Genomic DNA, 27,566 nt, shown 5'->3' on the forward strand with positions numbered 1-27,566 from the left:
TACACTATATGAAACGTATTCTTAATAATTCAGTTATATATGTTTCTGAAATTCACAGAAATGGTATCAATCAGTATGCATTTTTTGACAGGCTCTCTTCACTGACTTTACATTTTCAGGTAGATCTGGTGGATATGCATAGCAGGACCTCATTCAAGTTGCTCTTCTGTGAAAAGGTCTGCAAAGTTATGTACAAAAAAAATGTACCAAGACCTGGGAGAACTGCACAATAAGCTCTCTTCTGGATAAAGGGCATGTGGCCAAACTGAGTCGAAAGGAGGAATACAAGGGAAACCGCACATCGTACATAACACTTCTTCCAAAGCTTACTGTAATTAACTGTGTTAATCTGCTTTGTATTCACAAGAGTAATGTGTGAGAAAAAAATTATTATAAACCAATGATTTCGATGCTATAAAAGTATTCCCCAATTTATGACATATGAACTGATAGCACAAATAACTACCTTTCTGCATAAAAATTTTTATCCTACTTTAAAAAAGCAAGACTTTAAAAAAAAGAAATTGAATAAAAATATGTCATTATAAATAAAACACTTCTTTCCTTCCTTTACCTATCTCATCTGCAAAGCAGTACAATGGATAACTAATCCAAATAAAACAATAATTGAAAATTAATGAATATGAAATATCAAGTACAGAGTTTTAATATGATGGAATCATTAAAGTACAAATATGAAAGGGCATATTGGTCTTTATTCATTGGAATGGTTTCCAGACTTACAGGATGAGAAGTATTTACTATGTTCCCCAGTCTTTAAGGTAGTTGGTACTTGCTTCTTATTCACAGAACGAAAACAAAGCTCTAATTTCATACAATAGCAGTGGAAGATCAAGCTAATAATAGAATGAAAACACTTTCATGGCTAAACAAAAAGTTTCATATAAGTTCCAGTTTAATAATGATTTTCTTATAGTAGTTTAATAACTAGAATGTCTTTATTTGAGTATTATGGTATTTGCTATCCTTTATTACAACAATCACATTTTAGGCAAAGAGAAATTATGCCACCCCAATCCGAAAAGAAGATTTTAAAAAACTAGAGAGAGAGAAAAAGTAGCAGCCAAAATTGATGTAAAAAAGAAGGAATTTTTAATTTTGGAAGGAAGTTTTAAAATACTATACCTTATATTCCTTCTTCCATGCTTCAAAGAGATCCATTGAAGTGCTTCCTTCATCAACGAATTCAACATCAAACCTATGTGATTTTGCAAATGATAGTATTGCTTTCATAGATCGCTCTGTCTCACTTATTGCCCAGAGACCCCGGGTGGTGGTAGGTGCTCGATCATCCACGAGTCCTTCTTCATCTTCTATCATCTCCTCAAATATTGCAGTCTGGCCTTTGACTCTGAAAACATAACAGAACAAAACAACGGTAACTGCTATCAGTGAGTGAAAAGCACTGTAAATGAGTGATATTGCAAAGCAAATACAGAAGCAGGGTCAGTAACTTCAACAACAACTTTCTTTTTTTTTTATTTTTTATTTTATTTTTTATTTATTTTTATTATTATTATACTTTAAGTTCTAGGGTACATGCATAACGTGCAGGTTTGTTACATATGTCTACTTGTGCCATGTTGCTGTGCTGCACCCATCAACTTGTCAGCACCCATCAACTCGTCATTTACATCAGGTATAACTCCTAATGCAATCCCTCCCCCCTCCCCCCTCCCCATGATAGGCCCCGGTGTGTGATGTTCCCCTTCCCGAGTCCAAGTGATCTCATTGTTCAGTTCCCACCTATGAGTGAGAACATGCGGTGTTTGGTTTTGTGTTCTTGTGATAGTTTGCTAAGAATGATGGTTTCCAGCTGCATCCATGTCCCTACAAAGGACACAAACTCATCCTTTTTGATGGCTGCATAGTATTCCATGGTGTATATGTGCCACATTTTCTTAATCCAGTCTGTCACTGATGGACATCTGGGTTGATTCCAAGTCTTTGCTATTGTGAATAGTGCCGCAATAAACATACGTGTGCATGTGTCTTTATAGCAGCATGATTTATAATCCTTTGGGTATATACCCAGTAATGGGATGGCTGGGTCATATGGTACATCTAGTTCTAGATCCTTGAGGAATCGCCATACTGTTTTCCATAAAATGTAAGTTCTAAAAGAACATGTTTGGAAGTCTTTTGAAAAAACAAAGCAACCCTGGAAAAGCTGAAAACATCATAAATTTGGCCAGTTTTTTTTTTTTTTTTTTAATTCTATCATGTAGACTGTAGTAAACAAAAAGACTACTGATTCATTTGCCATAACACAACACAAAAATCTTGTTTTCTTCCTTCACATGCAGAAGTGAATGCTTGGCAAGGAAACATGTGGGGAAAATTTCTATTCTAGAGAAGTTATATCTGTTGGAGATGAATGAACAGAATTTGGATAGAAACATGAAGAAATGTATTATTTACTTCAGTAATAACAGAAACAGATATGACCTAAAACAGAATAGTAACATAACTGGATGAAAGTGGACACATTTATTATTCTAACAAGCTTCCCTCTGAGAATCCAGGTGTTTGTGACAATGTTTACTTACGGTTTTATTAAAGTAATAACATATTTGATTGTGTCATTCTTTATTCTTGAAGAAGTTATGCCAGACACTATAAGTTCTACCTCGAATAGCAGTAAAATGCTAGTAAAATCTGTATAATTCAAATCCATTGGACTCTAGAGTCTGGGATTTTACCACTCCCCAAAACTGCACCTCAATTAATTATATATTACTACACTAAGAACATTTAGGGGGTAACTTCTGGATAGGTAAAATTGGGCATATTAAACAATCAAAATGCCAAAGGTGTACTCATCAATTTAATTAAAGAAACAATATAATAAAGGTTACTGTGGGGGAAAATATAGTCATATCAAATACTGAGTCTTGAAAAATGTTTCATTTTCTTGACAGGTAATAATCAAATAGAGAACTTACGTGTTGGAAAACAGCTTTGATTCATACTCTGTGAACAATTCATCAGCTTTACAAAAGACACAGCTGAAAAAGAAGATTAACAGAGAAACATTCACAAAAATAACCAGCAATCTGATAATTTTAAGGAGAAGCTTAATATTTTAATTTCATTTCTCTTTCTACTAGATACGACATTTTAGAAAAAAGAAATCACATGGTTTTTCATACCTTGTCCTTGAGACTTAATTTTTTTTAAATTAGATTGATACATCTCTTTCTACTTCCGTCTCAATTAAAACGAAAAAACCTTTACTATATGAGTCAATTGTTTCTTCTCTAAGAAATCTAACTTAAAGAAATAGTACCATTTCATTGTATGATTTCTTCCATTACCTACCAGTTGAGAGGAAGTCTGGCTGGTCGGAGGTGGCAGACTGTTGCAGACTCAATAACATTACGAGATGGAGGTCCCTCCAGGTTTTTTACAGCCTCTCTTACTAGCTTCTGGCATTTATTTAGCTCTTCCATTTGTGTTGTAAGTAAGAACTGAAGACCTCTGCAATCACGGAACCTGATTCCCACACCAGCACCACACACAACACAAAGAAAAGAATAATAGGTCAATTTCCTCAAATTCAGAAAACAGTTGCCAAACAAAGTGTTAAAGAAACTGTTTGCTGTTTGTTTTTTTTTTAAACCAGCAACATTTGACTGAGTTTTCCTTCAGTGTATTCAAAGTATAATATTGGGCTGTCTACTGTAAAAGACACCAAAAAAATTTGATAGTCCTGTGATCAGGAACTGAAAAAGAGCAGGAAAAATGTATGTCTCTGTCTCAGATATCTTTGAAAGTGTACGACTGCCCCATTCTTCCGTTTTAAGCCTGACTACAGATAGCCCTCCTGACATCCTTGCTCTATATGAGGTGCCTGCAGGATGAAACATAAAAGCAGAAAATTGGGAAGAAAGAAGAAAAATGGCTAAGAGTTATATTCCTTGGTTGAATATAAATATATGTATATACATTTAATTAAATCTGTAATTATGCACTATATACGAGGCACTTTGCCAAGCACTTTTCCTGTATAATTTCTACTAATGTGCTCACATTATGAAGTGTAAAATATTAAAGTAATTAAAGTAACAAAGGTATGTGGCAGTTGTGAGTTAAACCCAATTATAGTACCCATAAAAAAGGCTGCAAAAAAGAAGTATGAATGTGTGTATAAGTTTATGAATGGAGAAAAAAAGTCAGTAATAATGAAAAATTAGAAACTAAAAAATACAAGGATTTCTTTGCTTTTAAAGTTATGATAGACACTTTTTCTTCCTGTTTTCTTACTTCTCTGACATAGAAAGCTTGCCAGTTTGTTGCTTGTAGTTGCTGGTTATTTCATTTCGCACTCGCTGAACAAGCTCCTCATCAATAGTAAATTCTATTGCTCTGTGGATCACATTTAGCCACCAAGGAGAATTAGAATGAATCTGTAAAAAAGGTAGCAGTTAATCAATTATTATTTTTTTTTAGTAGTCACAAAGCTTCCGTCACTGGGCAGGGTGGTGTCAAAATTCAAAGTAAGTAATAAATGCTATTCTCAAAAGGACTATCACAGAGGGGAGATGAGTATACATATTCCATGTACAATGCTCGCTTCCTCTTTTGAAAATGTAATTAAAGAGAAACCCCTATTTCCTAGCTACTCTGGATAAATGAGAATTTATTGTATGCATTTATATAACAAGGCTGTAACTAAAAAAATTATTAACACCAAATGAAAATTCAATAATCTATATATGTGAAAAGTCACAGGTCTCTTTATCAGCATAAGAAAGCCTTCATTCTAATCTTTAACCAATTGAACTAGATTCTACTTAATGAATAATCCACAATAACAAAATTATATCCCAGAATACTAATAAATAAATTAGAAAGACAAAAATTTGCAACACCTGATTTAAACATTGAAAATAAAAGTGTATTTGTATAACCTCTTTAGATTTTGCTACTGATTTCATAAAAGTGAAATTTTAGAAATGACAAATGGTATAAATTCTGCAGGAAAAATAACTGTGGTTCTAATGTTTTAACATTTTAAAACATCTCAGAAACAAGATAAAAAGGAGGGTATAGAAGTCTTTACTTTCTTCAAAAGACAACTGTTATACACTCAAGGTCAGAGAAAACCCATGAGTTCAAAAGAAAGAGAACTCGGCGCCACTTCCGCTCCTCGCGGCGGAGCCGGTCCCCTAGGGCTCGGGGTCGCACGGAGCTGACCCCTAACGAAATGGGGCCGTGCCAGGGGCGGTGGTGGCTGCTGCTCTGGCTGCCGCCCCTGGCCACACTGCCCGTGCGGGGGGAGGCGGCGGCGGCGTTGTCAGTTCGTAGGTGTAAAGCTTTGAAGGAAAAAGATTTAATTAGAACGTCTGAGTCAGACTGTTACTGCTACAATCAAAATTCCCAAGTGGAGTGGAAATACATATGGTCGACTATGCAGGTGAAAATTACCAGTTCAGGCCTGTTCAGAATTGTATACATCACAGAAAGACATAATTGCCAATATCCAGAAACCATTTTATCTTTTATCAAATGTGTGATTCATAACTTTTGGATACCAAAAGAATGTAATGAAATAACCATAATCATCAATCCATATGGAGAGACTGTGTGCTTTTCTGTGGAGTCTGTCAGGAAGATATTTAACTATATGATACATGTGAATCGAAACATCATGGATTTCAAACTCTTCCTTGTGTTTGTGGCAGGAGTTTTTCTTTCCTTTTATGCAGAGACCCTGAGTCAAAGCCCTACTTTCTATTACTCTTCGGGAACTGTGCTAGGTGTTCTAATGACATCAGTCTTTGTCTTGCTGTTGGTGAAACGATTCATTCCGAAGTATAGCACCTTTTGGCTCTAATGGTTGGTTGTTGGTTTGCTTCAGTTTATGTTGTGTGCCAGTTGATGGAAGATCTGAAGTGGCTGTGGTATGAAAACAGGATATATGTATTAGATGACAGGAGCAGAAGTCTTCTGATGTGGACACTATGACTCCTCTCCCTGGTTCTGGTCTATGCTGGTGTGGCCGTGCCTCAGTTTGCCTATGCAGCCATAATCCTCCTCATGTCCTCCTGGAGTCTGCACTACCCACTGAGAGCATTCAGTTATATGAGGTGGAAAATAAAGCAGTGGTTTACATCGAAAGAGCTGGTGGTGAAGTATCTTACAGAAGACGAGTATAGGGAGCAAGCTGATGCTGAAACGAACAGCGCTCTGGAGGAGCTGCGCTGGGCCTGCTGAAAACCCGACTTCCCCTCGTGGCTGGTGGTCTCCAGACTTCACACTCCTAGAAAATTTGCAGACTTTGTTCTTGGAGGAAGCCACTTGTCACCTGAAGAAATCAGTCTGCATGAAGAGCAGTATGGCCTTGGGGGTGCCTTCTTGGAAGAGCAGCTCTTTAACCCAAGTACTGCCTGACATGCGACCTTCAAGTTGACTTCATTCTGGACAAGGAAGTGGGCAAAGGGTAGGGATTCTATTAAAGTTAGGCAGAACTGTTCTAGTGAACAGTGGCAAAAACATTTGCTGTGGAGAAAAACAAGTCATTCTGGAAAGGAAAACTAACCCATTTTGAAGATAACTTAACATTCTTGGTGAGTTCTGCTATTTACTGTACTGTAGGTGGATACCAAGATTCTGTGACAGCCACTACCACCTTCCTTGAATGAAGGCTTTCATTAGGAACAGGGGAATGGCGTTGTTCTTCAAGGGACTAATAAGCGTGAACAGGTGCTTTGTCAAAACCAGGGCCCTAAATCCGCTCTTAATCCCCTGAACCTGTGTCAGAAGACTCTGCAACACTCTTTCTATATTTTCATCAGTATAAGTCCTAAAAGAGACCTGAGACATGCTGGACCAGTGTTTTCCAAAGTACAGCTCAAAGGATACTACCGAGTGTTGGTCAGTAAAGGTACTCTCAGGTCAGCTAAGATTGATATAAAGTTAAACTAATGTACCTCTCAGAGTCATTCATAATGCTCATGTGCACTGTGAATCTCCCAAAGAGGAGAAAGTGTGTGCTGAGTTTCTTGCTTAATTTGACCACAGAACTCTTTTTCATGAGATTAATATTCCTTGGAACACATGTTTGGAAAGTGCTAATGGCGGTGGAATTGAGCTCTGGAGAGGTTAAACAACTTGTGCAAGACCACACTGAGATGCAGCACTGGTAGAAATCCAGCCCTGGTGTATCCTTTGATTCAGGTAGATAAGATCTTCAGGTACAAGCTTAGAAGCCATCTTCCAAAGCCATGGGCCTCACAATGTTGGTGGCTTTACTTTTTATTTTTCAATAATGGCCAACTTGCTATTTAACTGTGATAAAGGGAAATGTTTCTTAAGACATTTTAAAGTTTTTTATACATAAGATTTTTATATACATACATAAGGATTAGATACTATGATTACTTTTTTCTTTTTTTGTATTTTCAAATTGAAGGCATTTAACTTCTTGTGACATTTTGAATTGACTGATCCATTTAAAAAATTGTTTAACTATATGTGTTTATAACAGTTTCTTACAAAACAATTTTTTTCTTGAGTCATGATATTCAACTCCAGAGTGCAATGAAGGGCTGTGAGCTTTGACCCTGAGGAAAGAAGGCCAAAACATAGATCTGAGAAAAGATTTGAACATGGCAAGACAATCTCAGGGTTAAGATGTTGCTTAGTTGATTCTGAGAATCAAGATCAGGCTTTTTTTCCTGTGATGGGATCATAAAAATCTTTTTATCAGGACAAGGGTTATGGGGGAAGGATAGACAGAATTTTGGCACTGCTGCTTTCCTGAGCCAAATTTAGTAGTTTTTCTAAATCATGAAAAAAGAGCATGACTATCCATCTGGAACTTTCTAGATTGATTTTCAAATGATAGTTCCTCTTTGAAGTATTTACAGGTCTGTTTTTGCCAGACATCTTTTCATACTAGGAACTTTGTTTTTTTGTAACATCCACTAAAGTTAATCTGCCTTTATATAGACTTGGATTTTTAAAGAACCAAAGGATGTATTTCCCATTCAGATTTATGGTAACTATTTTATGAGTAAATAGAAGTTTGAACATTAAAAAAAAAAAAAAAAAAAAGATAACTCAAATAGTTGACTTATTTATGCAACTCAAATAGTTGACTTATTGATCATTCAACCAATAATCATTGCTAACAGTTAAATAAACTTGTATTGTGGGTCAGGCAATGTACTAGGTGCTAGGAATTCCAAGATGTATAAAAAATTCAAGTTTCTCCCCACAAAAAAACCAAAACCCAAAATGATATCTGGAGACAAATACAAGTAAGAAACACTGCATTTTGGCATACCTTTCTTTGAAGCTCATGGATAGTCTGCTGCACAGGATATAAAGCTTGCTGGGCTTCAGCAACTTCTGTATTACACTTGCTCATATAGTGCTCTCGCAGCTGTTTGGCCTGTGTTGAAACACAGAATATAAACTTTCACTCCCAATCCAGAATATAATTCAGTATGATGTTTCAAGAAGAATGGCTCATTTTATATATTTAAAGTTACTTAACTGCATTTAAACATATAAGTACAACTACACTGTAGAGAACATACAAGTCACACTAAAAATTCCTTATATATGGAAGTTAACAAAATGTACCTGTCCAAGTAACAAAATTTAAGAAACACCAAAGACTTGTCTGCCAAATTTTCATTTAAATTATTTTTTTAGTTAGAATAAGCAAAGAGGGGAGAAAAAGAACAGTAATATTTCAAATGATAGGCAAAGCAAAGACGCCTTTCTAAAATTTGGCTAATTGAGTTATTAAAATTTCTTAGAGTTACTGCAGTTTAAAAACAATCCTTGAGAATATACAGTAATATAGGTGTTAGGGACTAAATTTTGTTTCCCCAAAATTCATATGCTGAAGTCCTAAGAAAGCAGATTTTAAATGTTCTCACTACACACACACACACACACACACACATAAAAATAGGTAATTGATACGTTAATTAGTTTGATTTAGCCATTCTTTTTTTTTTTTTAATTACACATTAAGTTCTAGGGTACATGTGCACAACGTGCAGGTTTGTTACATATGTATACATGTGCCATGTATACTGCACCCATTAACTTGTCATTTACATTAGGTATATCTCCTAATGCTATCCCTCCCCCCACCCCACAATAGGCCCCACTGTGTGATGTTACCCTTCCTGCGTCCAAGTGATCTCATTGTTCAATTCCCACCTATGAGTGAGAACATGTGGTGATTGGTTTTCTGTTCTTGCGACAGTTTGCTGAGAATGATGGTTTCCAGCTGTATCCATGTCCCTACAAAGGACACAAACTCATCTTTTTTTATGGCTGCATAGTATTCCATGGTGTGTATGTGCCACATTTTCTTAATCCAGTCTGTCACTGATGGACATTTGGGTTGATTCCAAGTCTTTGCTATTGTGAATAGTGCCACAATAAACATATGTGTGCATGTGTCTTTATAGCAGCATGATTTATAATCCTTTGGGTATATACCCAGTAACGGGATGGCTGGGTCAAGTGGTATTTCTACACTGTTTTCCACAATGGTTGAACTAGTTTCCAGTACCACCAACAGTGTAAAAGTGTTCCTATTTCTCCACATCCTCTCCAGCACCTGTTGTTTCCTGACTTTTTAATGAATGCCATTCTAACTGGTGTGAGATGGTATCTCATTGTGGTTTTGATTCGCATTTCTCTGATGGCTAGTGATGATGAGCATTTTTTTCATGTGTCTGTTGGCTGTATAAATGTCTTCTTTTGAGAAGTGTCTGTTCATATCCTTTGCCCACTTTTTGATGAGGCTGTTTTTTTTCTTGTAAATTTGTTTGAGTTCTTTATAGGTTCTAGATATTAGCCCTTTGTCAGATGAGTAGATTGCAAAAATTTTCTCCCATTCTATAGGTTGCCTGTTCACTCTGATGGTAGTTTCTTTTGCTGTGCAGAAGCTCTTTAGTTTAATTAGATCCCATTTGTCAATTTTGGCTTTTGTTGCTGTTGCTTTTGGTGTTTTAGACATGAAGTCCATGCCCATGCCTATGTCCTGAATGGTATTACCTAGGTTTTCTTCTAGATTTAGCCATTCTAGTGTCTACATATATCAAAATATCACTCTCTACTCATAAATATATAAAATTTTTGTTAATTAAAATAGTTTACCAGAGCCCCTCCATCCCCAAAACAACCAGTGCAAAAAGGCTATGCATATCTCATTTTTTATCTTGTTGACACAAATAAAGGCTCCATTTATAGGCTCAATACATTTCAAACATACCTCTTTTGATTTAGCTCTTTAATGTTTAACAACAGCAAAAATCCCTGGAAGAATCTGCATCATAAGCTATTAACAATTTATAGTAAAATAATTTATAATATCACTCTTCGATGTCATTCTTTTCAAAAACAGGCAACACTTTTTGTAGAGGAAACTTCTTTGAGAGAACTACCACCAAAAATTTGACTTTATTTACCCCCTTAAAAAATACAGAGAAAGGTGGAGAGAGTGCAAAAGTTTGTATATTTACTAAGCTACATCTTTTGTAGATTTGCCATGAGATCAAAGTTTCCTTTTTAAAACTCATTTATTTACATCCCGTTCTGTTGGCTACCAACAGCCATACCTACAACAAACATTTATCACATAACTGCAGGTAGATCAGCAGAGAAGCCAAATAATACGTACTGCGCCATTCTCTGCTACCCAAAATCACGACAAAATTTGAAACATCAAAGTAACAGGAAAACGTGATTACATTTATTCATACGTTGTATGTCCTAGGATATATCAACTATATGGAGCATAAAGTTTGAAGAAAATATACTTTCATAGACATAATGAAAAAAATAATAATTACCTCTTCCTCAAGTCGGCCATCACGCAAGGTAGGCGGTATCCCTGGGTGCTTGGCTATCAACAATTCCATTAAGTTATGGGTAGCATGAAGTCTCTACAAACACATCAAAGGCAATAATTATGACAGTCAATGAAGAAGACTCTGAAGAGAACCTAATATTAATATGGCACACAGAACACTAACACCACATTAAGATCATATCACTGAATACTTTTCCTATAAAACAATCTGGGTACTACTACTTTGTTTTCTTTACTCAAGAGCAGGGTGTTAAGGTCTAGGACCTGCCTTTTGTAACCTTTATCCATGCAGAATATAAGATTTATATTTAATTTTTCCTCTCCCTCCACTTTTTCATACGTTCCTCTAAATATCCACTCTGGTACTTGTGAATATGTTAGTCAGTCCCAAGGTCAATATTCTGAATGGTAATGACTTCTTACCTGGGACTCAAACCTAAACTTGCCAAAATTAATAAACTCATGCTCACTTCCTATTTAGCTACAGAGCCTTGTTTATATGAGTCAATGACAGATCCAAGAAGTCAATGACAGATCCCAGGGAAGTGTTATAATTAATATATCCAAATCTCCCTAATGACCTCTAAAAATTATCATTAGATAGGTTTTATTGCTTAGTTCCTTTTCTTTTTAATGAAAACCATGTGAATATGTTGATATTCATATGCAAAAGTGATAAAACTGACCTACTCTTGGAAGTACAAGTACTCTGAGCTATTTTTAAATGTAGCTTATATAGACTTACCTTGTCAGGCTTGTGCCCAAAACGTCCCTGAATGGAATAGTAGTTGATTCTCAAATAGTGTACACACAAATCACCTAAAATGCTTATTGAGAAGACTGAATCCCAAGTTTCATCCAGTGATTATGACTGTTTGTTACCATTTATCCTCTTAAACGTTCAGAAAAATTATTTTGTTAAAAAAAAACAGAATACATATGATGAAACTGTTTAGTCTTTACTTACTTGAAGTGAATCAGTTTTGAGTTTTCCTTTGTGTTCCTCCGAGGAGCGCAACACTTCTCTGTACAATTCTGCTGCCAAGGCATACTCACCTAAAGAATTAAAATGTATTTAAAGTATGAGAGTCACATATTTAGCTCCCAATGTCATCTAGTTGTCCATTATTTAAGAATACTGTAAAAATAAAATGTAATGATTATACCTATTTTTTTAATAAAGAAATCTGACTTGGTATTAATATGATTGCCCAAGTTTTAAAAAAGGCTGAGTACAGTTCCTTTTTTAATTCCATGGAATATAATGTTCTTATATTACATTTGTAATGTTTTAAAATTATACTGAAATATGTTTATAATCAAACCTGTCTGTAATGTTTTGAGATTATGCTACTGGATAAACTTTTAATTTAGACAAAAACATTTCCTTTTGCTGAAGTTAAAGGGTGTCAATCACTAGTCATTATGATGTTTGAAATTAAGGAAAAACTTAAGGTAATTATAGATTATTTATAAAAAAATTTAAGACACTCCGACCAACCTACATATAATGATCAGCAAAATATACTATTCTTGGTAGCTATTATTGTTCTTGGTATTAGGCCAAATAATTTGCAGTTAAAAACTTCATGTCAGAAACTTAGGGATCTCACCTCTACTTCTGGTCACACAAATCAGTTAGTCTGAGATGTATGCTGTTTTCTACTATTCATAATTAGTATCTCATTCAAATAAAGCAATTCAAAAAGTATCGATTAAAGCACAGGCTGGCAAAGTATGGCCCATGGGTCATTTCTACCCTCTGCCTATCTGTTGGGCCCATCAGCTTAGAATGAATTTTACATTTTTAAATAGTTGAAAAAAATTCAAAAAAAAAATTTCGTGACATGTGAAAATTAAATTTCAAGGTTCATAAATAGTTTTATTAGAACCCAGCTCTACTCATTTGTTTTTGTACTGCCTGTGGCTGCTGTTGTACTACAACAGTCAAGCTGATAGTTGCGCAGAGATCTTATGGCTTGCAATGCCTATGTATTATCTACTTCTTTATATAGAAAGTTTGATGATACCTCAATAAAATAAGGGATGAACATTTTTAATGGCTTGAATAATAGAATCTATCTTAATTGCTGCTTGGAAAATTCAAAACAGGTAAATTATAAATACTATCAAAGCAAAAATCTAACAGTGGCAAAACCATGCAATCAAATACCAAAAAAAGGTACATAGATGTTCTAGCTCTTATTTGCTGAGCAAGTTTTTTTCCTAAGTATCACACATACTTCTTTTTAAAAAAAAACTTCAAGCTGGTTTGATGAATATCATGTAATTAGGACCATGTTCATAGTTACAATGAGATATATATATATATATATATATATCTCATATATATATATATATATCTCATATATATATATATATGCAAACCTTTGTAAATTTTGAGGTCATTTCTTTTTTTAGCTCATATGTAAGTTTATACACATATCTTAATTTTGGTAAAACATACATAAAATTTACCATCTCAGCCCTTTTTAAAGTGTGTAGTTCAGTGGCATTATGCATATTCAGTGTTGTGCAAAATACCTAATTTAAAAGAAATTTTTGGAACAATAGCTCTTATACTATTGCTTTACATCTAGTTCTATTAGTTAGCTAATACAAAGTTTTCTAAAACACACATTATCAAAGAACTGTAGTCAGCCAATTTCTATTCCCTTTAAATAAGTGAGATTATTTTCACAATAATAAAGTTACATTATAACGCAGGCATTAACATTCAGTTATCTTCACAGTGAGTTTTTTTAGTTAAGAGTCTTGATAAAAGCTTTTCAAATGACATTATGAATTCTATCAGTATTTATACTATCATTTATAGAGAATAATTCATTTAACAATTTTCTCTTCATAATTACCATACCTTTTAAAGAAGGTATAGTGATTAGACTATAGTGTGAAGCAGCTGAATTTGACCTATTCACTATAATACCTGGTTTTTCATGTTTATTTTTAAAAAGACATGCTTTCTGAGGAAGACACAAAAATACCCATATTCAATGTTATAAAGGTTTAAGTCAAATTTGGAAATACCCATTCTTAGCCACTTGATGGCGCTAACATTTCTGAGTAAACTGTAGTGGATTTGATATTGTCAAGTTAATTTTCTCCAAAAATCATCTGCAGAAAACACAATGTTCAAAATTGGAATAATAAAATGTGTTTAATACCAGTCAAGGAGAATCTCAGAATATGAACTAATGTATCACACGTATTTATTTACATATAAGCAAGTATTTTTAAGAGTTTGAAATTAATTTTAGATTTCTTTGAGAAGTCAGACCTTCACTGTCTGATCTTCACATTAGAAGAATCTAATTTATGTAAGTTATATATGTAATGTTACTTTAAAAAATGAATATTGTTTAACACATCACTATGAAGTTAATAAAAACTAAAAGCAGCAAATCTATTACAATTAAGTAGAAAATTACAATTAGGCTGGGCGCGGTGGCTCAAGCCTGTAATCCTAGCACTTTGGGAGGCCGAGATGGGCGGATCATGAGGTCAGGAGATCGAGACCATCCTGGCTAACACGGTGAAACCCCATCTCTACTAAAAAAAATACAAAAAACTAGCTGGGCGAGGTGGCGGGTGCCTGTAGTCCCAGCTACTTGGTAGGCTGAGGCAGGAGAATGGCGTAAACCGGGGAGGCGGAGCTTGCAGTGAGCTGAGATCCGGCCACAGAACTCCAGCCTGGACGACAGAGCGAGACTCCGTCTCAAAAAAAAAAAAAAAAAAAAAAAAAAAAGTAAATTACAATTAAATTCAGAAGGAATATATCCTTTATTAATGGACTTTCTGGTGGGGGATTTCTCTTAATAATAAACAATACACTGCTAGCTAAATTGAGGACTTTCTAGGGAATACCCTAGAGGGGAGATTTGCCCACAAAGTTACATGTACTATATGTGAACAATTTAACAGGAATATATAATAATATGCCTTTTTCTATTAAATATTGATAACAGAATTTACATTGTGAGTAGGTTGAAAGTGGTAAGAATCCGAGGTAACCTTCATATTACCATAATCAATAACATCATTCTTCATCTCTATGTTTTTATAAAAGTTTTCAATGTGCTTCGACATTTTGTATTAAGAACAATAGTTGAGGTAAGTAAAGCACCTGTATATTTTATTGACAAAGACACTGAAGTTCGGAAATTTTGACCAATATACACCATTTCACAGGGTTCCAAATGCAGCATATAAGAAGGCCCATCCTATTCAGTTCTTGTCTAGAGCTATTTCTACTAAGCTTCTGAGAATCCTTGTAACTCTATCCAAGTATCTAGCACAATTAAGAGATACAGAGATACTTGCCATTTCTGGTTCTATTATGCTAAAGAGCTAACAACTACAGACAGGCTTCTCAAAGAGGCTTAATATTTCCTTATATTCTACAAAAAGCAAACATTTCTTTGGGCAACTGATTTCTTTGTATTTCATTTGCTCTTGTTTTAAATTTCTTAAGGTAGCAGTTGAAGTCTCCGATATGAAACTTTTTTCTTTTCTAGTACGTTTAATGCTATGAATTGCTTTTTAATAACTGATTTGCTATACCCCACAAATTTTGGTATTTCATTTTTATTCACTTCAAAGTATCTCCTACTTTTCCTTTTATGTTTTTAACCCAAAGGTTTAGAAGTGTGTTTTAATTTCAAAGTATTTGGGGACTTTCCAATTATCCTTCTGTTATTGGCGTCTACCACTCTGGCCACAGAATACACTCTGTAGGCATGAATCCTCTGAAATTTACTGCCTTGTTTTACAGACCAGAATATGCCATATCTGCATATACATTTAACATGTACTTGAAAACAATGTATATTCCTCTTTGGTTGGGTAGTCAATAAACACTGATTAGGTCAACTGGTTCACAGCAGTGTCTGAGCTATGTATGCCCTCACTTATTTTTTAATTATTCTATACATAACTGAGAGAGGGATGTAGAAATCTCCGACATTACACACTTGTTTATTTCTCATTATAATTCTATCAGTTTTTAGTATTTATTTTGAAACTCTTGTTTTAGATACATTTAGAATTTTTTTCTCTAGTGATAAAGTAACACCCTTTATCCTTGGTAATATTCTTTGCTCTGAAATCTACTTTAGAAGCTCCAGTGGTACAATCAGTTAGCAGGCAGTATTAATAAGAAATCTATTTTACTTGACAGAAATATAGTGGCTTTATCTTTCTTTTGATTAGTGTTAACGTATCTTTTTTCATCCTCTTACATTTGCATCTTTAAATATAAAGTGGGTTTCTTATAGAGAACACATTGATGGTTATTGTTTGTTTTTAATCCAGTCTGACAATCCAGGCCTCTTAATTGGGCTATTCAGACCATTACAGTTTACGTGATCACTGATAAGCTTGTGTTTAAATCTACCATCTTGCTGTTTGTTTTCTAATCATCTCATTTGGTTTTTGAATCCTTTTTTACTTTTTGCTTTTTTTTTTGATTGAAGATTTATTTATTATTATTATTTATTTTTTTGAGATGGAGTCCCGCTCTGTAGCCCAGGCTGGGGTGCACTGGTGTAATCTCGGCTCACTGCAACCTCCACCTCCAGGGTTCAAGCGATTCTCCTGTCTCAGCCTCCCAAGTAACTGGGACTACAGGCTCATGCCACCATGCCCAGCTAATTTTTGTACTTTTAGTAGAGACGGGGTTTCACCATGTTGGCCAGGATAGTCTCTATCTCCTAAGCTCATGATCTGCCCGCCTTGGCTTCCCAAAGTGCTGGGATTATAGGCACGAACCACTGCGCCCGGCTGATTTTTTATTTTTTTACTTTTATCTATTCTTTTGGATTATTACCTCTAACTCCTTGTTGTATTTTGAAGTGGTGGCTGTGGGATGCACATTCTTTGCCTTGTCACAGTCCACCTTCATATAATACCTCTTTATATACAGGATAATAATCTTACAATATTATACATCCATGTCTCCCCACAAAGACTTTGTATTATTGCTTTTGTACATTGTACATTTACATGATATAAAACCCACAATATATTTCTTCCTTTTTTTTTTTTTTCTTTTTTCCTTTGGGGACTCTACACATTTATATCAGGCCATGTGAAGTAGTTCACAACCTCACTGATCCTTTTTTCAAAATTTTCAGTATTCTTCATTTGCTTTTCATGTTGGAGAGTTTCTATCGCTATTCTATACTTTGACTTTATTGATTTTTTTCTTAGGCGGTGTCTAATTTATTTATTAAGTCAATTTTCTATATTAGACATTGAAATTTTGATTTCCAGAAGTTTGAATGTTTTCAGTGTTTCTACTTAACACGTTTCATCTTAACTCTTGAACCTACGGAATACAGTTTTAATGTTTCTCATATTTATATGGAATGGAAAGGTGTATCCACATGGAGCTTATTAAAAGTGCCAGTTATATAACTTTGCTTCCAGCCAAGATAGAGTAACAGAGAATGGATTTACTCTCTTTCCTGTAAAAACTATAGTAACAGGCAAAATACGTGAAATGACAGTTTGTAAGATATTAGACCTAACGCAAAAAAAGTGATCCATGACAGATGGAGAAGTCACTAATATTCATCCATGTAGATATGTAAATATAAGATGCTCTTTCTAACCTGCTTTAATTTTGTGCATAATATATAATACTATAACTTTACACACATACATTTTGTGTCTGTGTGGGAGGGTGTGTGTGTACTTGTCACCCTCTGTAAGAATTTAAGGTCTGCAAGATCAGAGAGTTACTTTATTTACCATATCGTCGTTACCTAGATGAGGTATGGCACACAAATATTTGCTGAAAAAATGATCCTACAAACAATACTATTTTTAAATCAATGAACAATATCCCTTTAATGTGTCAAAATTTAACCATTTTTCTATTTCTAATTATTTTGACTAGTTGTTTACTATTATACTATTAAAGACTAAGATTAACAACTTAAATACAAATCTGTGTATCCTCATTTCCTCAAAAAAGAACTAAAAATGGAAATGTTTGGTTAAATCATATGTAAACTTCAAAGCTTTTTGAGATGTTCTATGAAACTGCTCTCTATTAAGTTGAATCTATTTAAACTATATTCAGTAGTGTGTGAGAGTATCTTTTTGGGAGGGATTTTGATTCTATAATTAACTTTACTCAGGAAGTGTTTGGAAGAATCAGAGATAACAAAGCAATCACCTTCTACCTTTAATAATATGAATGCCTGCTAAGCCATTGAGAGCACAAACTAGCTGTCGATGTGCTTCTTCACATTCAGTTCCACATTTCTTCTGCAGAGATGTCAGCAGCTCTTCCATTGTCATGGTGCTAAAAGAAAAGGTAGACTGTTGAAAACCAGAAAGAAAATCCCAAGTGTTACTCCAGTGGGAGTGTTATATCACAAATGATCAAGAGTATGAGACTCTTGCAGTTTTTGTGATATCTCTAGCATTTCTTTTTTGCTTCCATTTTTACCATTATTTTTTCCCATGTAAGTACCTTTATTTGATCATTCTTTAAATTTTTCCCATTTCAGTAAAGGTAGAATGAAACTAGAAAAATCTTCCTCAAGAACAAAGTACAACATGATATATTTAAACATTACAAATATTAAAATGTAAGACTGACTCTGAATCCCAGCACTGCAACTTAATTAGAAAACCTCTGAGCCTGAATATTTTTTTAATTAGTAAAAAATGAAGATCCTCAAAGGTTAAATGCCATTCCACCGAAAGGTTGTCTAACCTTAACCATTCACATATAAATTGTTTTTGGACTCTAACTGTACATAGTAATGTGTACACATACCTTTTGAAATTTACCATGTTCACTTCATAGTTTAGAAATCTGTAATTTTCATCATTTCCCTTATTTGTCTATAACCTGCTTAAAAGCAAAGACAAAATTGAATCCTCTTTCTATCTCTTATAGCCAAAGGCCAGTTCCTGAGTTGCAGTCTGATTCACAAAAACTTTCTGGGACAACAGAGTATTATGAACACAAATTTCTTAATGTTCTCAGAATGAATAATCAGAGAGATAGAAAACATTTAATGGTAATCTAATTCCTTGATGTGGGAACTATGAAATAAAGAGCAAAAGCCTTTCATATCTGGAGTACAGCCAAAACCCTAAATAACAAAATAATAATTTTTTAAAAACCTCAACAATAATCCTAATTTTAAAAGAAATGTTCAAGGCCAGGTGTGGTGGTTCACGCCTGTCTTCCCAAAAGTTTGGGAGGGTGAGACAGGAGGACTGCTTGAGGCCAGGTATTCAGGATCAGCTCAGGCAACATAGCAAGGCCCTGTCTCTACAAAAACATAAAACAGGCCGGGCGTGGTGGCTCATGCCTGTAATCTCAGCACTTTGAGAGGCTGAGCGGGGTGGATTACCTGGAGGTCAGGAGTTCAAGACCAGCCTGACCAACATGATGAAACCCCACGTCTACTAAAATTACAAAATTAGCTGGGCGTGGTGGCACATGTCTGTAATCCCTACTACTTGCAAGGGTGGGGCAGGAGAATCGCTGGAACCCAGGACGCGGAGATTGCAGTGAGCTGAGATTGTGCCACTGCACTCTAGCCTGGGCAACAAGAGTGAAACTCCATCTCAAAAAATAAAATAAAATAAAATAAAATAAAATAAAATAATTAGCTGGCTGTAGTAGTGTGTACTTGTAGTCTTAGCTACTTAGAGGCTGGGGCAGGAGGATCACTTGAGCCCAGGAATTTGAGGCTGCCATTGTGAGCTATGATCACATCACTGCACTCCAGCCTGGGAAAGAGAGTGAGACACTGTCTCAAAAAAAAAAAACCAAACCCACTGCAAAAGAGAAAAGCTGAAAACCATGAAAATAATTTTGATATAATTCTCTGTTGCAAATGAGGTTCCACACCAAAGAAAACCCTCCACACCATTAAAAATAACTGACAACTCAGTTACACGTCTCTGAATGCAACTATGGGCCAGAAATATTGTCTATTATGATATATCAACTGCAATATAAAAAAGTTGATAATAAAACCTTTTTTGGAGTGGCAAGAACTCCCCACGAACAGCCTGTGGGTGACAGCAGGCCTGTCTGAGCCTCAGCAATGGATACAGGATAGAGGTGACAGTCCTTCTGTCCAGGCTGCTGAGCTTCAGAGCCCAGTCAGAAATCTTCCTGAGTTTTACCACCGCATCCTGGCAGCACACCTCATGCTGACGGTGATAGAAATGCCTTTCCACTGGAGAAAAGTGGAGCCAGTGTATTTCTTCAGTTTGTGGTGGTATTTGGATCTGTAAAAGGAGCAGAAAAAAAAAAAAGATGTCACCTAAAAATTTAACTTTCTATCCCAGTTGTTTCTTTTCTCTTATAGTACCTGTATCAATAAAAACTTATTGTACTGACTTGGTCAATTACATCTTTCTTTGCAGACCTCCACAGTATCTTGGCAATAAAGCTGTAGAGATGCTGAGGATTCTTCTTGCAGTAAGGCCGATAGAGAAGTCGAACCCACCAGTGTTTGACACAGTAAGGTTCAATACCAAGAAAGACCACTAACCCAAAAAGATCTGAAAAGAAAAAAATAAAGTACATTGAGAATAACTCTATTACTTCATTACTAGTTTGCAGAAGCGTTTCTACAGACATTACATGCACATAGAACTTTCCATGAATTAAAATACAGGCTGTATAGGCTCTTAAATCTGAAATTCAATTCCAATTCCATTTATATTTATTGAGCATCTATTCTGCCCTAGGTTTTGTGCTAGGTGCTAAAATAATGTTAGGTTTATAGAATAATTCATTAAACAAAGCTTATACTTAATTCAAAAATCTGAAATTTCTATCAGAAGTTAAACCAAAAAACCACTCAACTGAATGTACTTGGTAAGACATACGTAAGAAATACCATGCTCTGAAACCAATAGACGCAAGATTTGCTGGATTGGAAAAAAGAATTTCTAATCACACAGATGACATGAAGAATATTCTCTGATGCAATATTCCTCATATCCTTTATCTAATAATTCTCCTAGAAAAGAAGGCTAAGAGAGTAATAAAAATATAGATAAGATTTATCTATATTATAGATAAGACAGTGATATTCATAGCAACAATATGTAGAAAAATGACTCAAATAAATAAATTATGGTAATCCCATAAAATAGAACTATTTTTCTTTTCTGATTCAGCATGCCTTGTATGTGTTAGCTTTAGAGCATGGGACTTCTTGTATATCTCTTTACTGGGCACACTCAATTTTATATTCTATTCCCCTCCACCCGCCCACTTAGCATACCCTAAACAGTTTTCCATATATTTATCTGTAAGGAGTTAAGAAAAACTGCTTTGGATATGATGTTAAGTGGGAAAAAAAAAAGGAATATAAAATTGTGCAGGCAGAATAAGCTCAAATATATAAACATCTACATAGAAAAGATTCGATGTGGTTTTGTCTTCAAATGAAGACTATGAGTGTAATTTTTTTAATTTTTTTTTTTTTTTTTTTGAGACAAAGTCTTGCTGTTGCCCAGGCTGGACTGCAGTGGCACCATCTTAGCTCACTGCAGCCTCAACCTCCTGGGCTCAGTGATCCTACCTCAGCCTCCCGAGTAGCTGAGATCATAGGTGTGTGCCACCATGCCTGGCTACTTTTTTTTATTTTCTGTAGAGACAGGGTTTCCCTATGCTGCCCAGACTGATCTCGAACTCCTGGGCTCAAGTTATCCTCCCACCTCAGCCTCCCAAAGTGCTGGAATTACAGGTGTGGGCCACCATGTACAGTTTGTAATTTTATTTATACTTTTATGTACAGTTCAAACTTTTCCACAATGGGCATATATTCTCTTCAGAAGCCATAAAATAATAATACAAATATCCTTCCCACACCTACAACACTTATTCTGATGATGATCAACAAATCTTTAGATTGAATTAAGTTACCTTGATGGTTGCTGGGAGTTAGCAACACCTGAAAGAACCAATGCATCACTGCTATACAAAGGTTCACAGATTTATATTTTCAGCTCAAATCAATTCAATTGCTATATGCTACCTCTTCTTTGAGGTCCCAAAGCCATCTCAAACTCAACTTGCCGAAATCTCAAATTCATAATCTTTTTGCACACGTGCTTCTTTTTTTTTTCTTTTTGAGAAAGAGTCTTGCTCTGTCGCCCAGGCTGGAGGGCAATGGTGCAATCTCGACTCCACTGCAACTTCCACCTCCCAGGTTCAAGGGATTCTCCTGCCTCAGTCTCCCGACTAGCTGGGATTATAGGCGCCCACCACCACGTCCAGCTAATTTTTATACTTTTATTAGAGATGAGGCTTCCCCATGTTGGCCAGGCTGGTCTCGACCTCCTGATCTCAGATGATCCACCCGTCTCAGCCTCCCAAAGTGCTGGGATTACAAGTGTGAACCACCGCGCCTGGCCCATGTTTCTTTTCTGGTAGTATTCACTGGGGAAACCAGTCACCATTCACGGATTTATGCAAGTCAGAAATCTTGGTATCTCCTGATCTGTCCCTGAGGCTTGTTAATTTTGCCTTATCCACTTTTTTCTGTACCTTTAGGACAAACCTAGTCCAAATTAAGTGTCAGCACCACTTGCCTAGATTACTTCTTATAGGCAATCAATTGATATCCTAACACCCACTCTTACCCTCTTCTAAACCACACTGCGACTTGAGTGATCTTTTGAAATACAAATGTAACCACAAAATGACCCCCAACCACTGTGTTTAAATTGTTTCAATAGCTCCTACTACTTTTAAGAAAAAAAAACAAAATTCTTTAACATGGGGAATAACATCCTCCATGGATGGTCCCATCTCTACTCACCTAGTCTCTCCATCCACCATCATCTCCCTAGCTCTTTATGCTCTAGCCACACTATTTCTGCCACATGATCTATTTACATTAATATTTTCTGTTTCCGCTACAACAGAGGATTTTTCTTTCCTCTTTACCTGGCCCATGTTAATGTTTCAGATCACAGCTCAGTTGTCAGTTCCTTCTGCATCCCAATTGTATGATGTTACAGAATAAGATTTTTTTTTAATGACACCTGTTATAGTTAGAATTTTCCATTTTTTTCATTTGTGAAAGTTATCTCAATTGCAATTTTGATATTTATCTAAGTATGTAAGAAATATTTTAAGAAATATATGTTCTCCTCTAAGCTGTAAGCTCAATAGATCAGGGATTGTATGTACTTTTGCTTATCATCTGTTATGGTTTGAATATATCCCCCAAAAGTTCATGTGTTAGAAGCTTAAACTTCAATGAACAATGTTAGGCGGTGGGACCTAATAATATGTGACTCGTTCATGAGGGTGGAACCCTCATGAGTGGATTAATGTCATTATTGCGGGATTGGGTTAGTTATCTCAAGGGTTGGTTGTTACAAAGTGAGTCCAGCCCCTGATGCTTTTCTCTATCTTATGTACTCCCTTCCACCTTCCACCATGGGATGATCCTCGCCAGTTCCCAGTGTCATGCTCTTAGATGTCCCAGCCTCTAGAATTGTGAGTTAAATAGACTTCTCTTTTTTGTAGTTATCCAGTCTGTGGTTTCCTAACAGCAAAAATCTGACTAAGATTCTATCCTACCTCACAAAGAAATAAATGAAACACATAAATAATAATAAATGAAATAATAAATGCATCACAAAGCATTTGTTATTTTAAAGTCAACACTTTCAAAACACTAAAATACATAAATGACTACATAAATGGAAAAAAAAACAACAAAAGCAGAAGTAGAAGCAACTATCATTCACTGAATATTTAATATTTGTTAGGTACTGTGCTAAATCCTTTGTATACTTCATCATAATTCACCTTTAAAACACGTTATTTTACAGATAAGAAAAATAAGGACTTAAATGTTTAAGGAATTTGTTTATGGACAAACAACTAGTAAGTCAGGATGTAAACCCTGGTTTTTATATTCCCCAAAGCCAATGATTTCTATATACAAATGAATACATTATGTAGACACACAGTGTAGGGGATGGAAAGTGTTAGGAAGCATTCTTCCATATTTGACACTCCAAGTAGATGACATTATTTCAGTCTGGCAATTTCTGAAGACATTTCTGGGTGTCAGAATTGTAGGAGTGCTACCAGCATCTAGTGGGTAGAAGCTAAACATCCTAAAACATCAGGACAGTTCCCAAAGAAGATGAATTATCTGGCCCCAAATGTCAATGTTGAGAAACCCTAGTTTAGCACAAAAAGAAAAGAAATGAGACTTCCATGTCCAAATACAACATAGTAAGTCATGAGTAGGCTAACATTCCTAGTGTGACAACTAGAAAAAAACCATTTAATTGCAAGAATCATAAAGATACCAGAGAGATATGGAGGCAAGGGGGAAAGACAAATTTCTAGAAAGTCTGGAAAAGCTCTTTTGGAGCTGACACGGAACATGAGGAAACTTGCCTTATTGTGCAAATATATTCATGGCTACACATACATGTCAAAACTTTTCAAATGTGGTATTTTAAATATTTAGTTATATTCTATGTCATTCATACCTCAATGAAGTTCAAAGATATAAATAAAATAAAGCTGTTTTTTAAAAAATTACTCAAGAATTTGTTGAACGGTGACAGGTGCTCAAAACACTTGCCAACATCTTATATCTCCAAAAAAACCTACCCAGGAACTAAGAAATTATTGCTCATATTCTCTCAATATTAAAATGAGAAAGAGTAACTCTGATAATCATGTACTCTTTTCTATATCCTCTCAGTTAACTTTTGAGCTGAGTAAGATCTTAGACCTTATTAATGCCTATTTACAATTCTGACAGTTTCCAAACATGAAAGGAGACCACTAAATGTGGTCCTTTACCGAACCTGATATGATTCTATAAATATGTATCTAAACGTAACATTTAAGTTATGCACATATTTAAATATATACTAGAAAATATTACTAGAAAACCTTTTCCTCCTAAAAATAATGATTGGAAAACACTGCTTTTAAAGGTCAAAGTAACAGATGCTGAGATTTCTGTTTTAGCAGAGTAAGTCATGCTGCTGAACACAAACATACAAAAACTTGGGTTTTCAGAAAGATAAGTTTTGAAGATGAGTATTTACTACAGAACTCCAAGTATGTTTAAATTTTGTAATTTAACTACACTTTAATAACAGCTTTTAGGGAAATACATAAAACAAGATTTAGTTAAACTTTTCATTTTAGATATTCACAACTTGAATAAAGGTTTTAGAAATGCAGTGTCTGTTCTACAGAAAAAGTGATATTGAATAAGATTAACGTAGAAGGATAATTTCAATGTATGTGTGGAGAGGAGGAAAAAACTAGACATAATCTAAATGTTCAAGAAAAGCAATGGTACAAGGAATAATGGCATATACATATAGTGTGACATTATAAGGCTATTAACAACTTCTATAATTACTAAAATTATGGCCCTAGTATTCATGGGTTCACACAATAAAAACTAGTCTCCATTTTCATAGACACAGTCAATTGAAATTAACTCCCTTTCTCTCTTTTTCTGCCTCTCCTCCTCCCTGCCTCTACCCTTTGTTTCTTTTTGGGTTAGTGTTTCTTTTTGGGTTAGATTCTTTCTGTTTTCTACCTATGACTTTGGAACTCTGATTTTAATTCAGACATATCTATGCTGTTTAGGCAGGTTCAATAATTGTTCAACTTAAGGTAATGAGACCTCTTAATATATATCTGTCCTCATATACATAAACAGAAAAATCACCTGAGTCCCATTTAAAAAGATAAATGCTTAAAACTATTAGGAGTCAACTATAAAGACATGAATTATCACGTCAATAAGGACTTCAGCAAAGGTTAAGCATAACAATACTTTTCTCTCTAAAAAATGAAGCTTTCCAAATGCATGCAATATATCAGGAAACCATACATTACCCTCTAATCCTCTCTGTACTGGAGTGCCACTGATACACCACCGATTAATCCCGCTCAAACGCTGGGCCATTTCTGCAGCCTGATGAGAGAGAAAAATGAAATAAAAATAAAATCCAGAAATCCAGAGAAAGAACACAGAAGTCAGTCATACTCATGAAAAACAGCCCATTAAAAGCTACACTTCCGGTGAGATGTACCTGCTTTTATTTAACAGTTATCACACTTAATGTTGAATGTCATATTCAATGGACCATCTTCCAGTACAGTGGTTCTCATTAATGGGAAGCTGCCACGCAGTCCCCTAAAACAGAGGGGTAGTTCAAATATATACAGAATGAAAAAGCCCCCTGAATAACTGATCCATGTCCTACATCACTCTATCCTCCAGATACTAATAGATATGATTCATATATTCAGTTCAGGTTATAGACTGGCCAAAGACAAAAGAAAAAAGACATATGACATTCAAAGGCTGAATTAAAATTCTGTCTCTAAAGTAGTATTTTCTGCTACCATTTGGCCTCTGATTTAAAAGACTGTCAAAGTCAACTACGGTTCAAAGCTATCTGAGGCTACATGATGAGCTCCCAGTTAGCAGAAATGCTTATAGAAGTTCCTAAACACAGTTTACTTTGATATGCATCATATATAAATTGACATCTTACTGAGAAATATATATTTCACATAGAGCCAAGATTCACAGAGTACAAAATTAATTTCAAAGGGTTATGTAGTTCAAAGCACAAGAGAAAAGCACCAGTAGTATTTAATAACAAACTTGTGACCAATATCAGTACTACAGGTTAACTATGCTTAAACTATTAAACTACTCAAGTTCCCCTAATTCCATTTACCACTTCTTCCCCAGCCCTCAAAAGATTTTGCAGAAACTCTCACTTTTACTGCGGGACATTCAACCATCTGAGCTTCATCAAGGCAGATCCTCCACCACTCCACAGCTACTAGGGGGCTCGGGATAGCCATATAGCGCTTCTGGTTCCGTAGTCGACGCCCATCCTCACTATTGCTATGTGGGATATCGACATAATTTAATTCTGAACGAAGTACATCATAGGTGATAATAACTATATCCTGTTCTGCCAAAAAATGAGGTTGTAAAAAGCCATCTTTCTTCACTCCTTGATATACCTAGGAAATAATACAGGCAGTTACTGCAAAAAGGCTCACTAAAGGCAATGAAATATTCACTCATTTATACCTTTACTAAGTCCTCTCTATTTTCTTAGGAGCATTCATGCTATGAGACAGATCCCATATCTGTTTAGAGAAAGACATGTTCCAGTGTGGAAGACGAATTACATAATTGATGTGCAACAAACTGTAATAAATGTAAACATGACAGCATCACAGTGGAAAGACCAATTCTGTAGCGGAGAAGGTGAAATCACAGAGGAGTTAAAACCTGAGGTATATCTTAAAGGTTCTCATAGGTGGCAAAAAAAGAAAAGGGCTATATGTAGGTAAGAGGATGGAATCAATAGCATATGTGAAAGCACAATGGTATGAAAATGTAGAAAAATAAGAGCTATTATTTATGAAACATCTTTTATATTTCAGATACTGTGCTAAGCATTATCTCCAAACTTCAACAATAACTCTGTTGGTAGTTAACATTCCTATCCCACACATAAGAAAAATAAAGTGACTTGCTCAAAACTGATGGAACTAAGACTCAAAGCTTTGCCTACCCACACGGAACAGAGCTTCTTAACAGCAAAAATTGTTTTACTTATTACTGTATTCTCCATGCCTATGTAGAGTGGA

The 27,566-nt window shown here is 35.2% G+C and overlaps 1 protein-coding gene and 1 pseudogene across 4 annotated transcripts in view; one reads left to right on the forward strand and one right to left on the reverse strand.

Moving 5' to 3' along the window:
- SHPRH (SNF2 histone linker PHD RING helicase) overlaps positions 1-27,566 on the reverse strand; it is an 84,575-nt gene that overhangs the window by 34,916 nt on the left and 22,093 nt on the right. For all 4 annotated transcript variants that reach the window (XM_015137155.3, XM_077998436.1, XM_077998437.1 and 1 more), the window contains 12 exon segments: positions 26,679-26,930; positions 25,782-25,860; positions 20,268-20,431; positions 19,899-20,155; positions 18,079-18,200; positions 11,838-11,926; positions 10,851-10,943; positions 8,315-8,422; positions 4,288-4,430; positions 3,343-3,516; positions 2,967-3,029; positions 1,147-1,372 (listed from right to left, as the gene is read on the reverse strand). In XM_015137155.3, the coding sequence (XP_014992641.2) occupies positions 1,147-1,372; positions 2,967-3,029; positions 3,343-3,516; positions 4,288-4,430; positions 8,315-8,422; positions 10,851-10,943; positions 11,838-11,926; positions 18,079-18,200; positions 19,899-20,155; positions 20,268-20,431; positions 25,782-25,860; positions 26,679-26,930 (1,770 nt within the window).
- LOC100426551 (nuclear envelope integral membrane protein 2 pseudogene) lies at positions 5,164-6,555 on the forward strand (annotated as a pseudogene).

The sequence above is a fragment of the Macaca mulatta genome, chromosome 4 (genome assembly GCF_049350105.2).
Source record: "Macaca mulatta isolate MMU2019108-1 chromosome 4, T2T-MMU8v2.0, whole genome shotgun sequence".
Taxonomy (NCBI): domain Eukaryota; kingdom Metazoa; phylum Chordata; class Mammalia; order Primates; family Cercopithecidae; genus Macaca; species Macaca mulatta.